The sequence below is a fragment of the Elephantulus edwardii genome, unplaced genomic scaffold (assembly GCF_000299155.1).
Source record: "Elephantulus edwardii isolate Elephantulus edwardi_28Jun2011 unplaced genomic scaffold, EleEdw1.0 scaffold00102, whole genome shotgun sequence".
NCBI classification, from domain to species: domain Eukaryota; kingdom Metazoa; phylum Chordata; class Mammalia; order Macroscelidea; family Macroscelididae; genus Elephantulus; species Elephantulus edwardii.
The window spans coordinates 1,447,107-1,463,923 of NW_006399852.1; the positions used below are offsets into that span (position 1 = coordinate 1,447,107).

General features: G+C 42.3%; 1 protein-coding gene across 1 annotated transcript in view; it reads right to left on the minus strand.

Annotated features, from left to right (window-relative positions):
* The window catches only part of UST (uronyl-2-sulfotransferase), a 484,633-nt gene that overhangs the window by 186,845 nt on the left and 280,971 nt on the right, over nt 1-16,817 (minus strand). Inside the window, exon 4 of the mRNA XM_006891649.1 lies at nt 1,458-1,537. Coding sequence (XP_006891711.1) covers nt 1,458-1,537 — 80 coding nt within the window. The remainder of the gene's footprint in view (nt 1-1,457; nt 1,538-16,817) is intronic.

A 16,817-nucleotide genomic window follows, 5' to 3' on the forward strand; every position in this document is an offset into this window, starting at 1 on the left:
TACGAATGACAGAAAAAGAATTGATGTCCTTGAGCTTTGGTGTTGGAGAAGAGCACTGAATATCCCTTGATGGCCAAGAAAACGAATAGATGAGTCTTGGAGAGGGTGCAGCCAGAGTGCTCTTTGGAGGCAAGAATGATGAGGTTTCGCCTCACATATTTTGGACATACTGCTAAGAGGGGCTATTCCTTGGAGAGGGATATGATGTTGAGAAGAGTGAAGGGTCAGTGAAGGAGAGGAAGATCCTCAACCAGATGGATTGATAAGGTGACTGCTGCAGTGAGCTCTTGTGTGTCAGGAAGTGTGAGGATGGCACAGGATAGGCCTGGTTTCAGATCTTTTGTTCATAGGGTCACTGTGAGTCATACTTGACTCGATGACACCTGATAACAACCACCACCACCAATGTGAGGTGATTGTCTCATCTTTCTCCCACAGAACAGCTGGTGGGCTTGAATGGCAGTCTAACACTTAACCTAGTATATCACCAGGGCTCCTTTTGGGGATTATGTGGTCATTGTTGCATACTGGGGAGTCAGAACTGACCAAGAGCTGACCCTTGGTTTTCAGAGACAGTAAATTACACGGGTGGAGATTGCTCTTCCTTCTCCCACTGAGCAGCTGTTGGCCTTGAACCATGTGTCTTTGGCATTGCAGCGCAGCTTCTTGCAGTTAGTGTCTTAACCAAGGTAAAAGGAAAATATGGCTACAGAAAAACAGAGACACAGCGGAAGGTGGCTACCTAAACAGTCAAGCAAAGAGAAGGAGAAGCAGCTGGAAGCTAGGGACCACCAAAGGCTGCTGGGAACACCGAGAGGCTTGCTGGGAACACATGAAGCCAAGAGGTAGGGACACATTTTTCCCTAAAACTTTCAGAAAGAGCAAGGTCCTGCCAGCACTTTAATGCCAACTTCTCGCCTTTATAACTGCAAGAAAACAAGTTTCAGTCGTTTTAAGCCAACTGGTTTGTGGCAATTTGTTTTCACAGCCTTAAGAAATTAATGCTGGTCAGCCCTAGCTTTCCAAATGCCATAAAATAAGCATTGTTCCACCACTAAGTTATTCCCAGAGTCCCATGTAGGTGCAAATCGTACAAAAAATGTACAATAAAATAATTAGGTTAAAATACCTAGCTCTTGCCTACTAGTTTATTTATTTTGATAGCATCTCTGATTTTTACATATTTTTCAAAGAACCGTCTGGTCATTGGGATGCTGATTAAATAATCTCAAATTTTCACAGGATTTAAGATGAGTATTCTGAAAAGAAATGAAGGTTCTGTGCAAATATTTCAAGTTGTGATCCCTCGGCAGCAAAAATAAGTGGATTAAAAATGTCTTTTCAAGGTAAATTGCCCTCCTGAGAGAATGGAGGTTGATTTTAAAGCAATTGCTCCTTAGAAGGAGTCAAAGAACATGTAAGAAATGAAAGAACTATTAAACTGGAAAACGTCTTACCTTGAGAAGTTGAGGAAATGAACATGTCGAGTGAATAAATAGGGCTGTTCGGCAGTGCTTATATTTTTAATCAGTTCCATCTATTTAAAGAAAAGCACAAAATTAACACACGCAGGAATCTCATTTCCAAGCTATCTTAAGCTTAAGTTATTTACCTAACTCCCTTTGTTCTTATTGTGAGATGCCATTGAGTTGAACAGGACTCATAGTGACCACAGTATAGAACTGAACTCTGTACTATTCTGTACCATCCCCACCATCTCGGATAGACTTGACCCCACTGCTGCGGTCACAGCGTCAGCTCGTCTCTTTCACTGACCCTCTACCCTTTCAAGCATGATATTCTTTTCCAGGGAATAGCCTCTCCCCCACTTCATCGTCTTTTCTTCCACAAGGTACTTGTGTTTTGTGCAGCACTTATGAATGAATTCTATATGCAACTTTTTCATGTACAAGTTGTCACTGTGTTGCACTGGGTAAGCACTGGCGAAAGATCTGGTGATGTCTTCCCATAAAGACCAGAGTCCGGGATACTCTACGGGACAGTGCCACTCTGTGCTTGGAGGTCACAATGAGTTGGAACTAACTCAATGGCTCACAATAAACCCAGATTTACAGCCCTGCATTTAATAAGTTGATGGCACCCATCAAAACAATGTAACTGATTAAATAATTTCAACTGAGAAAACTGCATGTTGCCTTACTAAATGTCAGATTATTTTTTTTTAAAGAGGTTTTAATCCCTTCTCTTAAAATCAGGGAGTTTTGGTGGCCCATTGAATAAGGAGATGTGCTGCCAACCCAAAGGCAGGTGGTTTGAATCAGGGCAATCGACGGGCAATCAGCTCTCCATTCAAGTCCCTAAAAACCTGGTGAAGGGTCAGCTGTGAGTGGCTTATGAGTGAACAGCAATGAGTTCTTTTAAAGTCGAATCAAGGGTAAGATCGATCATTACATATTCCTATAATGATTAAACAGAAATCTTTTAAACTTGTTCTTCAAACTTTAAAAGTGAGAATACATCACTATTTCTCTCTACTGATAAAAATGGGTAACATATTTCACAGGAAATACACGAAGTCCCCACCTCCTCCCCAAAGTTCTCTGTTTTGGTGGGTGGCCGCCTGAATTATTTATTTGTCATTATCAGCCAGTCATAAATCAGTTTACATTTGTGTAAACTCATTTTATGGTCTTCTGGAACATGTCATACAGAAAATGTTTAGTGAAATCTGTCAGAAATTCCAAGCATTCTTATGATTTCCGGAATTCTACTTCCCTCAGATTTTTCTAATTGGCTTCCTCAAAAGTGACACGTTGTGGAATTTTTAAAAATCCCACTGAAAATTTTGGAAGAACATCAGAAGAGTAACACTTCATGCTTTATGAAATAGTTCAAGTTGAAAACTGGAAACAAAGAACACTTATTCACATGTTAATACAGGAGCAACAGCAAGAGTCTCAATCTCCACAGAAGATGGGGGTCAAGGGTTAAGGGTGCACAATGGCTAACTCGGTGCTCAATGCTAACTGTCGAATGCATTTAACTAGAAAACCTTCAACCAACACCTTTGGTAGCAGCAGTTAGAAAATAAGGAGACATACTGCATTGGGAACGTCTGCTGTCAGAGACTCCTCCAAAGTTCTGAAGAGCAATGATGTCAGTTTAAAGATTAAGGTGCGTCTGATTCAAGCCATAGTCATTTGAATCACCGGCTATATATCTGAGAGCTGGGCAATGAATGAGGATGACAGAAAAAGAATTGATGCCTTTGAGCTGTGGTGCTGAGAAGAGTGCTGAATATTCCATGGACTGCTAAAAGATCAAACACAGATATGGTTGGGAGAAAGTTCATTGAGAGTGCTCGATGGAGGCAAGGATGGTGAAAACATGTCTCGCACACTTTGGCCATATGATTAGGTAAGGCTCTTCTTTGGAAAGGGACACCATACTTAGAAAGGAAGAGGGTCAGTGAAAGAGAAGACGACCCTCAACAAGCTGCAGTGCCTGTGGTAATGGACCCGAGTGTGTCAGAGACGATGAGGAAGGCTCAGGATAGGACAGGGTACAGATCTGTTGCTCACAGGATTTCTGTAAGTCATATCTGACTGGACAGCATCTAACAACAGCACATAGGGAGCTCTAGTGGCCTAATGTTAAGAAACTACACTGCCGCCCAAGAGGCACGTGGTTCAAATTCATCAGCGGTGTGTGATAGAAAGATGGCCAATTTTCTCCTGTGTGATTTACAGCCTCTGAAGAACTGCTGGGGTGGGGGGGTCAGCTATGACTCAGTTCTAACTTGATGGCCCATAAGAACAACTAATCAGCACACGTAGTTGCCCTGTGAACCCAAAGACCAAGCTTCTCTGATGGCTGAAATCCCCCAGTGGTTCCTCAAGAGAAAGATGGGCTACCTCCTCCCATGTGATTTACGGCCTGTGAAAGAGCAGCTGGAGAGTCAGCTATACACAAACGGTTCCAACACAATGGCAGTGACAGAGAGAGATACATAATGAGAGGGCCAGGATTCAGAGATCGGTACACTGAGATCACCATGGTAAACTCTTTCCATACCCATGTCTACAGGGATTGTTTGAATGAATGAAATGGAATTTCTACAGCAAATTACTTGCAGTTCAAAAACCCTGTGTGTTCATCAACGGCAGTCAGGGAGAACATAAAGGGAAATGCAATCTAATATTTACATCTTTGTTTCTTATCTGCTATTAAACCCTGATCTCTTTTGCTACAAGTTCCAGTGCGTAATTTTGGTAGTAAAGCTTCTTGCATGGGCTTCTTGATGTTTATTTTTCTTTTGAGGGTGGCTAAGTGGTACGGAATTGCATGGCAATGTAGAGGTATGCAGTTCGAATCCACCAGCTGCTCTGCAAGAGAAAGAATGGCACTCTCCTCCTGTGTGAGATACTTACTGCCTCTGAAAAGCTGCTGGAGGGTCCGCTATGGGTTGGTTCCAACAACCACCAATAAATTCACTCAAACTCATGTGTGGAATTGGTCCTGACTCACAGAGACCCTCCAGCAGTTTCCAAGCCTGTAAATCAGTAATGGTAGGAATCCACTCATTTTTCTCCCTTGTGGGTTCTAAGTGCCAGAGACGCTCAGCCTTTCTGCTAGAGGAACAATTCCCCATGTGCTACACTAATAAAAAGTCCATTGTGTACCTGGCTATGAAGCTAAGCTTAGCATTCCAGCCTCATGGCACCACATGGAAACAGGCTGTCAATCTTCTTCTGTAAACATTGCTGGTATGTGTTGTTATATGCTGTTGAGTTGCAACAGACCCATAGCTGACCTTCCAGCAGGTTTTCAGAGCTAGTCAATGATATGGAAGGAGGATGTCCATTTTTCTTCCATGGAGCAGCTGTTGGACTCAAACCACATACCTTTGTGTTGGTAGTGCAGTTCCTTACCACTAAGCTACCAGGGCTCCCCTTTGTAAATATTACAGCCAATAAAAAACCCTGTTGGTGCTGTTCCACTGTGTAGCACAAGGAGTCGCCATGTGTCAGACTCGACACCAATGGGCTTGGTTTTGGCACTGAGAAAATGATAGATATGGAAACACAACCACAGTAAATTAATCTCTGAGGACGTCGGTTTCAAAATTTAACTACTGTGTGTACTTCTAATAGACCATCAAAGCTGAAAGCTCTAAATCATTTTTGTTCAAATATTTCTCCGCACACTTAAGAATAACATGAGAAAGCCCAATGCTATTATATGAGGAAGCCAGAGAAACAGGTCAGAAGAAAAATTGTCTCTCTGACATTTTCAGCATTATGTTACATTCTCTAAACACATGTCAACGTGTTAAATTTAATGGAAGAACAGTAGTGGTTAGAGTTGGAGAAGAGTGTCATAATAGTCATAAAGCTGTCTATTTTACAAGGAAAAATGGATTAGCAGTGACAACGTATAACTCTTTCTAGACGTATCTTTAAATATAGAATCGAGGCACTAATGCTCATGTTTATTGCATTAGCTCAGCGAAGTCAGAGAGCACATTTCCGCTCTCACGCATTTTGTCACTGCACGCCAACTATAAGGTCATTGCAGACACGCCAGAGGCACAGATTCAAGGCATTGTGATTGAGATATCATCCTGAGCTTTATAAACACTAAAGTCCCAGCCAGCCTGTCCCCAGGGATAGTGACAAGCTACAGTTTCCATGAACTCCTGTCTGTCACCTGAACTACCTGTCTGGTTCTCTCACCATCCCCAGCAGCTGCCTTGTCTCTGGAGGGGTGCATGTGCAGGGCCAGCACCTTGAGAGGCAGTGGCAACATCTGTAAAGGCAGGGACCTCTGTTCCTTCTTGCTCATGGCTCCTGAGGGACCACTCTGGCTTTCTCCTGATTCCACTGCACACATTCCCTCATCATTCATTCATAGAGTACTTACTGAGCACTTACCAGACCCGGGTGGATAGGAAGACACATTTAAGTCAATAGAGTTTGTCGTACCAAATGCCCCCAAATGCCCACAGCCATAACCACCCCTCCGTCCTCTCTCGTCTTTCCTCCTTACCCAGACTAACCCATCTGCGGGAACTTGTGTCTTTTGCCAGCACCATTTGCTAAAGAGACTTGTCTTTCTACAGTAAAGGACCTTAGATCCTTTATCAAAGATCAGCGCATTGATGGATGGCTTTGCTTCTGCATTCTCAGTTCTATCCTCCTGATCTGCCTGTCTGTCACTGAGCCAATGGGCTGTCTGATTACTGTAGCTGTCAAGTTGGTTTTGAGATTGAGGAATGTGGGGCTTTAATACTTAGTGTTCTTTAATACTATTTTATCTGTTTGGTGGAAGCTCTGGTGGTCTAGTGGGTAAGGCACTGCAGTGCCAACCAAAAGACAGGCTGTGCAAATCCATCAGCTTCTTTGAGGGAGAAAAATGGGGAATTTCTTCCTGTGCTATTTACAGCCTCTGCAAACCTTCTGGAAGGAAGGTCTCCTATGAGTCAGTTCCAACTTGATGCTAATGTGTGTGTGTGAGTGAGTGAGTGAGTTAGCTATTCAGGGCCTCTTTCTTGACTTGATGGTGTACAACCACTACAACCACCACCACCACCACCACCACCACCTTGTGCTGGCAGCATAATTAAGTCACCAGAACTCCTTTTTGTTGTTGTTGTATACTTTAGAGTCAGAACCGACCCATAGCTGACCCTCTGGTGGGTTTTCAGAGGCAGTTAATTGCAGGGGAGGAGATTGCCCACTCTTCTCCCACGGGGCAGCTGTTGGACTCAAACCATGTGCCTTTGGGATTGCGGTGCAGCTTCTTGCCACTAGGCCACCAGAGCTCTTTCAGTTTTAGTTCCCTCTATAAAAATCCCTTTCTTGCTCAGGCTAGGATATCCAGTACAATACACACTGAGAACAAGTGATAACAAGACATCTTTGTCTTGCTGCTATCCTTAAAAACAATGCTTTGAGTCTTTCTCTATTGAATATAATGTTGGTTTTACCACGTGACTCTACTTATATTGAGGAATGTCCCTTCTATTCCTATTTTCTAAGCATTTATATCATGGAGAGGTGCTGGATTTTATTAAAGGCGCCACCAAGAAAATGGTCTGGCTGTCTGGGAAAGCACACAGCCCACAGAGTGCTCAGTGCTTGGCTTTTGGGAAACAGACCAAGCTTTCCTTTCAAGGTATCTCTAAATGGACTTGAACCTACAACCTTTCAGTTAGCAGCAGGTGTGTGAACTATTCACACCACCCCAGAATGCTTACTGCCATTACTTCTGTTATTATTTGCTCTTCAGATTGAGTTTTAAAAATCGAGGGAAATAACTGGTGGATAAAAGAGGTTTGTGGGATATTGTTTATCTACCTTTCATATTACAATCTGAAAAAAAGGAAAGTTGTAACATACACAAGAACATGAAAAAAAAGTAAAACCAGAGGGGGAAAAATTAAAATTCTAGGTGAGAAAATAAAATATATCATTACAGGAAGAGTTGTGAATTCAAAATGATGAAACACATAAAAGGTAACTATGAAATGGAACGTATCTAAAGGAAGAAGTCAAATCACAGGGCCTCTGAGAATGAGCAAGAATTGAGGCTATATATATGTTATTAATGGCACTCTGTGGCCCTTCAACCTCAAGGGCTATAGGCTCAGATCTCAAACAAGAAAATTGACTCCTACTACCTGAGCTCTGACTCCAGGCAGATCGTGTGTGTGTGTGTGTGTGTGTGTGTGTGTGTGTGCGTGTGAGAGAGAGAGAGAGGGAGAGGGAGAGGGAGGAGATATGTACTCCCTCATTGGTTTTAGGGAAGCTGACTACCAGACCCTTACTCCGCGGCATCTGGGATACATAGCTGGGTGAACTCACTTCCTGCAACCCTTTGCTCAGCAGCTGAGAGCGTTAGTCATTCGCACCTTTACTCAGGTTAGAGGAAGCTAGACGGACTTTATGGTGTTGAGTGTAACGCGTTTGACTGCTGACTGAAAGGTTTGGAGGTTTGAATCTGCCCATTACTCCACAGGAGAAAGATGATCAGTCTCCTCCCACAAAAATGTACAACCTCAGAACCCACCCAGATGGATGGCTGCTTGGAGTCCCACGGCTTTGGGCTCAGAGGGACATGCCCATTGTGATGCAGGACTCCACCAGGGGGCGCAGTGACATGAACAAGGTGGAAAAGGCTGGGACTGGACACTGACCGTATGATAATTCTGGGAGCTCAGAGGATCATTCTCAAGAAGACCAGCCCAGGCCTTGTCAAGCAAGGGAAGGTTCTGGGGTTGAAATGTTCAAGTTCTCAAGAGACTTGGGGGAGACATGATGAGAGATTTCAGGGATTCTTGTGTGAATGATGAATGACCCTTGCTCAAAGCCAGATTCCATTTCATCAGTGGCGAGCATGTTGACAAATATGGCTTTAGTCATGATTCTGCACTAGAATTGTGCATTCTGTTCTCCTAAGGAGATTTTCTTATTCTTCCTAAAAAAAGTAAAAAATGTGGGAGCCACTCAGAAAAATCCACCTCAATATTTTGTAGTTCCTGTTAGTGGCTGCTGCTTCTCCTGGGGACCTCATGCACAATGGAATGCATGCCCCCTGTCCACATCAGGCCCACCACCTGGACACTGTGCTCCACAGGACTCTCACTGGCTCACTGTGGCTGAGAGTAGATTGCCAGCCCTTTCTTCCTAGTGCATCTTAGTCTAGAAGTTTTGCTAAGGCGTGTCCAGCATCATAGCAACACCCAACCCTCCACAGAGAGGCAAGCTTAACTGCACATAAAAGGCATTGACTCAGGTCCAGATCTAATCACCCCATTGAAGTTCTGAATTCTCCCCATAAACCACCACTGGGTTGTATTCTGTAGACTCACCTGAAAATATGTTCTCTGAAAAAAAGGTCCCAGGCAGATTTTGATGCCCATTAAAGGTTCAGAGAAAGGAACCCTGGTGATGCATTGTGAAGCACTCAGCAGCTAACCGGAAGCTGTGTTCCGTGGGAGAAGGACGAGGAAGTTGGCCTCTGGAAATTTCACAGCTCTGGAAACTCTGCAGGGCATTCCACTCTGCCAGAATAAGGAGCCCTGACAGTGTAGAGTGTAACGAACAGGGTTGCTAACTCAAAGGTCTGCAGTTCAAATCCTCTAAGTGCCCCATGTGAACCAAGAGGCAGTCTCTCTTCCATAAACCTGTATGGTCCTGGAAAGCCAATGGAGGGTCACTGTGAGTTGGAACCAGTGTGGAATGTGTGTGGGCGAGTCAGAACAGAACAGACTTCACAACAACAGACTTGTGGTATGACGAAGAACTATATCATTGCTTCATATTGTCCTCTGTACAAACCTCAGTTCCCAAGCACAGCCCACAGAGTTCTCCAGGATTTGACTCCAGCTCTCTTCCAAGTCTTTCCTGCCAACTTTAGTCTTACTTTACATTAGACTTTAGTCAGATGAGCTGCTCACACTCTTCTTGTGCTTCCCTAATATTAGGAGCTCTGGTGGTCTAGTGGTAAGAAGCTACCCTGCAATCCCAAAGGCATGAGGTTCGAATCTACCAGCTGCTCTGTGGGAGACAGATGGGCACGCTCCATCTGCACTATTTACTGCCTCTGAAAGCCCACTGGAGGGTCAGCTGTGGGTCGGTTCCGATTTGCCAGCACAAACCACCAACACAAATACTGATGCTTAAGGGAGCTCTGGTTGCCTAATGGGTAGGGAGCTGCGCTGCTAACACAAAGACAAGTGGTTCAAATCTCCTAGCCGCTCCATGGGAGAAAGATGAACAATCTCATCTCATGCAAGTTAAAGCTTCTGAAAACCTGCTGGAGTCAGTTACGATTTGCCAGCAATGGGCAGTAATACTGTTGCTTGAAAACTCAGGGATAAGAAACACAAGGTCTGATGTGCAGACTGGTGCTCATCAAACAACATACATACCGTAGATCCTCCATAAACAGCCATCAAATGAAAGAGCACCTAATGGAGAAACATGCTTCACAAGAAGCAAAGAGCCTTCTGAGTCCGACAGGCCCAGTGCCCTGCTTCAGCGGTAACTAGCCTGTCTTTAACTCTTTCATACCTTTCTCACATGTTGTTGTGTGCCACAGACTTGGAACTGACCCCTAACTGACCCTCCAGTGGGTTTTCAGAGGCAGTGAATCACACAGGAGGAGACGGCTCACCCTTTCCCTGCTGAACAGCTGGTGGATGTGAACTGTGGGCCTTTGGGATTGCAGTACAGCCCCTTACCACTGGCCACCTGAGCTCCTTTGTCTCACACAGAGATAACAAAATGCCCAAATGCATTTCCTGTCTCTGTAGTTTATTAGGAAGCTATTCTCCTACTGTTGGCATGTGTTGTGGGGGCTTTTATAACTACATGAAACTAAAGAAATTGGTGCATCCTAATAATTCTAGCATGAGACACCTTGGGTCATATGTGTCCGACTAATTGGATGGATAGATAGATAGATACATAGATAGACAGACAGAAAGACAGAGACAGAGATAGATATATATACATACATGTAAAATTCCAATTATCTCCAATTTTTTTTCCGTTCATTCAAATGTCTTTCAACATTGTAAATCCATGTTTTGGCAAAAAAAAAATCAAAGTCTCAGGTGGATTCTTTAGAAACTCTCAATGTTTCTCACTGCTCAGCAAGCAGGAAAAGGTAAGATAGATGACTCATAGAAATGAGAATCACAGAGAAGAAGCGCCAAGCATTGTAAGCATTACAATTAATATTACAAAGTGAAATGTGTAAGAATAGTTGCATGGGAAGCAATTGTGTTTCATAGGCTTCCATACAAATCACAATATAAAGAAAAAAATCATCTCATTGCTTTGGGGTCACTGTTGGGTCTTGGACCTGACAGTGGGTTATGGGGATGGGCCAGTAAGCAGAGGCCAGTGAGCAGCACTGTGTCCAGAGCATTATTTTGCCCATGAGACTATAGCCCAGGGGAATGAGAGTTCTCTACCTCCTCCAGCCTTTGACCACTTGTCCAGGTTCAGAGCATTTGAATAGTTATTAGATGGTTAGAGCCAATGGGAAGTTTATAGTGAAACACCAGTCGTCCAGTACAACTAGTGTGATGGAAGAAAGAAGTCTCAACGGGGAATCACCAGTTCTGTGAGAAACAAAGGAGAGTCACACAAGTCAATATCAAGAAGACAAAGATTCTCCCCAGTGGGCTCATTGGCAGCACCATGGAAGATGGAGAGGAGAGTGAGGTTGATAATAATTTCAGCTTGCTCAGCTCCACAATTGAAACTCTTGGCACCAGTTAGCCAGGAAATTAAAGGACTAATTGCATTAGGGAAATCTGAGGTCAGGACCTCTCCAATGTGCTAAAGAGCAATGATGTATGTCTATAGAGATTGAGATGTGCCTGATCCAAGCCCATGGACTTTGAAATTACGTACTACACATCAGAGAGCTGAGCAATGATTAAGGACAAGAGAAAAAGAATTGATGCCTTGGCATTATGGTGCTGGAGAAGAGTCTTGAATTTGCCATGGACTGCTAAGAGAACAAATAGGTGTGTCCTGGAAAGGGTAAAATCAAGCTGCTGCTCCTTGGAGGCAAGAATTCTGAAGCTCTATCTCACATAGTTTGGGCACATGGCCAGGAGGGATCAGTTTGGAGAAGGACATCATGCTTGGAAATATGGAGGGACAGTGAAGGAGAGGAAGACCCTGGATAAAATGGATTGACACAGTAACTGGGGTAACAGCGGTTAGGTGTGTTGGAAACAATGAAATTGGCTCAAGATAGGGCAGGGTTCAGAGCTATCACAAACAGGGTCACTCTGAGTCACAGGTGACTTGAGGGTACAGAACAACAATATCAGGGAGGAAATACCCTTGAGTAGTACAAATGGTGTCCTTGACTATAAACCTGAAGGCTGGCGGGTCAAATCTACCTATTAGAACTAGAGAACAAAGGCCTGGCAGTACACCGTCCATAAATGTGACAGCCAGTAATACTCCATGGAGCAGTTACACTCTATAACAGCAAGGTTGTTAAGAGGCAGAACCAAACGCACAGTGAGAGGTGTATGTGCGCGTCTGCACCTGTGTGTGTGTGCACGCAGGAGTGTTTGTGTGTTGCATCAAATAAGAGTGGGCAAGTAGGTGAAGGTCAGTGAAAGAGATTTTTGGTAATCACAAGAATTCTCAGTATAAAAATGTTCAGCATTGTTGTGAATCCCCTGAAAGGGCACAAGGCATGCAACACTCCATGCAGTTACAGAACAAAGAGATTTTCTACATTAACACAATGGGCTTTGGAGTCAGGAAGTGCTAGGTTCAAGGTGAGACTCCACAGTTACTTTCTATATGCTCGTTGGAAATTGACTTACTTAATAGCCTTGTCTAAGTTTGCTCATGTCCCAAATAGGGAAAAATACCTACTCACTGGTGTGTCTTTTAGATCCAGATGAGGTAAACAAAATAATGAAGTAAAATAACTAGCAGGTAGCAAATGCTGTTTTCAATTTATAGTCCTCTGTACTTTTGATACAAATGAAAAGAGAAACTCTATTAGTTTAGGTTCATATGATAACAGTGTTGCCTTCTTTCCCAACAAAGTATTGGTAAATTCTAGTGTCTCTGATATGCCTGAGGCACTCTGACCTTTATAATACTTGGAACAATTCTCTGCAAGATAAAATCACAGCCCTTTCCCAGATGATTTTCATAATTTTGTTTTGCCTTATTTATCTAGGGGTGTGTGTGTATATGTTTAAAATAGTACTCACATCTCTAGGAGTTGGTGTGTGTAGGGGGTAGTTTCCTGTTGTGTTTATGTGCCATCAGCGACCCTATGTACAACAGCCTTAAACTCTGCTCTGTCCTGTGCCAATCACACTGTCTCTGACACTCCCATCCCAATTATCCCAGTCACTGAATCAATCTACCTCATAGAGGGCCTTCCCCTCCTGTGCTGTCCCTCCACCCTCCCAAGCATGATGTCCCTCTCCAAGGACCGGTCCTTCCTTGCACATGTCCAAAGTATGTTAGACAAAGCTTAGAATCCTTGCCTCCAAGGAGCAGCCCGGTTTGACCCTTTCCAGGATGAAATCTGTTTGTTCTCCTAGCAGTCCATGGTACCCTCAATACTCTTCTCCAGCACCACAGCTCAAAGGCATCAATTCTCCTTCTACCCTCCCTAATCACTGTCCAAAACTCTGACGCATAACAAGTGATTGCAAAGACCACGGCCTGTTTCAGACACACCTTAGTCTACAGAGAGACACCATTGCTCTTCAGTCCTTTGGAGAGGTCCCTAACAGCACACTTTTCCATTGCAATACGTCTTTTAATTTCCTGGCTGCTGGTGCTAATAATTTTGACTGTGGAGTACAATTTCTATTTTCCAAGAGATCATCGAAGCCAGCCTGAGCAGCTGAGTTCCGTGTTTTAAAAGTAAATACTACATAACATGGAGAGTCTAGAGAACATGACACTGAGTGAACTGAGAATCACTAGGACAAATTCTACATAAGGCCATTATTGTAAAAATAGAAGGATAACTAATTAGATGTGTATAAATGTCTGGAAGGAGAAAGGGAAAGCGGGTAGAAAAAGGGGAAGGGTAGAAATCATGAGGATAGCAGAGTTTAGTGGGAGGATGGGGAGGGAGTGTGAAGGAACAGGAAAGAGTCAATGGAAAGTGGAAAATATGGAGTACTAATAGGCCTGGCTCATAATAAATCATAATATAAAATATGATGTACGTGAATGTAATGAAACATAAGTAAATGAAAGATTAAATAACACACAATATGCATGAATGAAACACAATGTAAAAAAAATTATTGCTTTCAAACAAATTAAAAAAAAAAATTAAACCCTCAGCTTGCATTCCGTGTGGTGCAGAGGGCTAACATGGCACCAGCAGCCAGCATCCACGTGCCTGTGTGACGGTGGAGCTCTTGAAATGTCAGCTTCAAAGGTGTTGCTGTTTCTACAAGGACAGATGAATGAGATTTGTATAGGCAGCCCAACATTTGGTATCTTCAAACATATTGTTTCCTTTATAAATATCCCTTTGGTGTCATGTTGCAGTAAATACGTTTTTGAAGTATAGTATTACGAGTGTGTGTCACACAGGGTGAAAATGAGAGATGGTAGCTAATTTGGAGGGAGGCATACAAGCAAATTTGACCGTGGTCCAGGGATTTTGTAGCTTTGTACATGAATGAAACCATATAGATAATTCCAGATTTATAAATGGATCCCATCACAAAGTTCATTTGTAAGTCAGCAGTTGGGAACTTGGAACACATTTTCTCATAAAAGACATTTTCTCCATGGTGGGTAGAGTGCGGGGCCAACCCACAGGAGTCTGTTTAACACATTCAGCACCTGAAGCAGAATCAGAGTTAACTCCAAAGAACAATGTTTCCATGGGAACAAATGTCCAGAGCTCTGCCGTTTTAGGGTGAGCACCATTCACTATAAAATTTTAGTTTCCTAAAATACTTCCTCCTTCTTCCTTTAATAACTCACCGAGAGGAGCAGCTACTTCTCCTGCAAATTAGTTCTTGAGTATATTCTGTTAAAATAATACTTGTTTCCTCTGCTTGCTTTATATACTTTGAAACCTTAGCTAAAGGGATACATGAGTAACAAGGAACAGGGTTCTTTACGCATTCTTGCCTGGTTCCAAGCTCAGTGGATCAGTGATGTTTTTTTCCTGGCTGTCTCTGTGTGCAAACCACTAACCAATCAGGAAGGTACAGAAGCAACAGCCCTTGACCTTGAGGTAGTTTTTATACCAACAGGGTATATTTGTTTTTCCTACCTCATCTTTCCCTTTCGCTTGGGTTTTAAAAGTTGCCTTACATTTTACCAGGAAGCTACCCTAACTAGGTAGTGAAATGGATACTAGGTCTCTGACCACAGGATTCAGAAACATTTTAACCACACAATACACAGATTATGCTGGAAATCGGTGAAAGAGATCAGGAATCTCAGAGCTGGAGAAAAACTTAAAGGATTGTCCAGTCCATTCCCTGGACTGCGGACAAATCAAACCATTCCAAACAGATGAGACATGAACAGAGATGCAGGGAGAGAAAGGATGGCTTGACTTTAACACTTTCTGGATTTAACAGTCTCTATGTGTTAGTAAATTAGTCCTCATTGTTTCACATGAAGTCTTCCAAATACAGCTTTATTTTACTTTCTCATGTTTGCTTCCCGTAGAAAACAAAGTCGGTTTTACCACATAAAATTGTACAGCATATTTAAATACTTTTAAAGGTTTTAAGAGAGTTCCTAGGTTAAGACAGACTAGGTTTATCGATCCACTTCTGAAACTGCAGACATCTGAAAACTGTATGAACAAGAGAGGAACATGGACAGTTACAGTATTAGAGATGGGACACAGAATGAAAGTAATTAAAAATCAGGAGAAGCAGCTGTAAACATCCTTTAATTGTTGGAATGTGGAATGTACGAAGTATTAATGTTGGAAAACTAGAAATTGTGGAATATTAAATGCAATGTGTGAACACTGACATTCTAAGCATTAGTGAGATGAGATGGACTGGCTTTGGACACTTTGAATCAGACAATCACATTGTATATTACGCAAGGAATGAAAAGCAGAGTAAGAATGGAATTGCATTTATCGTTAAAAAGACAATTTTAAGTTCCATCCTAAAGTAAAAGATTATGAGTGATAGGTTATTATTCATATCCATACAAAGAGCTGTCAGTACGACTATTCTTCAAATATATGCACCAAACGCTAAAGGCAAAGAGAAGGAAAACTAAGATTTTTAACAGGTCTTGTATTCTGAAATTAACCAAACACGTAATCAAGATACGTTCATGATAACAGATGACTGGAATGTAAATGTTGGGAAACAATAAAGGAAGGACAATCAGAAAGTACAGACTTGATGACAGAAATGGGGAGAGAAATAGATAGATTGGGTTCTGTATGTTTGATGATTTTTTATCACAAATACCTGGTGTTTTTTTTTAAAAAAAACAGAGACGTAAATGGCGACTGTACACATGGATCTTACCAGATAGACTGCACAGGAATCAGATTGACTACATTTGTAGAAGAAATTATTGGAGAAGCAGTCAAACCAAAGCAGGTGCTGCCTATGAAACTGACTATCAATGATTCATGTGCAAGTTCAACTTGAAGATGAAGACAATTTAGACAAGTCCATGGGAACCAAAATAGGATCTTGAGTCTATCCCATGTGAATTGAAAATTCTTTTTAAGAGTATGCTTGAAGCATTGAACACCAATGATCAAAGACCAGATACATTGTGGGATGACATCAAGGATTTCATCCATGAAGAGAGCAAAGGTCACTACAAAGAGGAGAAAGGGGGAAAAATAGATTTCAGAAGAGATCCTGAAAATTGAATTATGGCATTGAGAAGCCAAAACGAAAAGATGCTGAAGTAAAAGAGCTGAAGAGAAAATTCCAGACAGACAGCTCAAGAAGACAAAGCAAATTACTATAACAGAATGTGCAAGAGACCTAGAGCTGGAGAATAAAAAGGGAAGAATTTGCTTGACATTTTTCAAGCTGGAAGAACTGAAAACAAATTTAAGCCTTGAGTAGCAATACTTAGAGGTTCAATGGGGAAAATCTTGAAAGATTCAAGAAAGAGCTAAAGAAGTTGGGAATACACAGAATATACCAAAAATAACTGGTTGACATTGAAATATTTCAAGAAGTAGAAGAATGTCTATCTGTGTCTCATTGATTATGCAAAAGCATTTGACTGTGTGGATTCTAACAAACTGTGGCTGACTCTGAGAAGAATGGGAATCCCAGAACATTTAATCGTGCTAATGCAAAACCTATACTT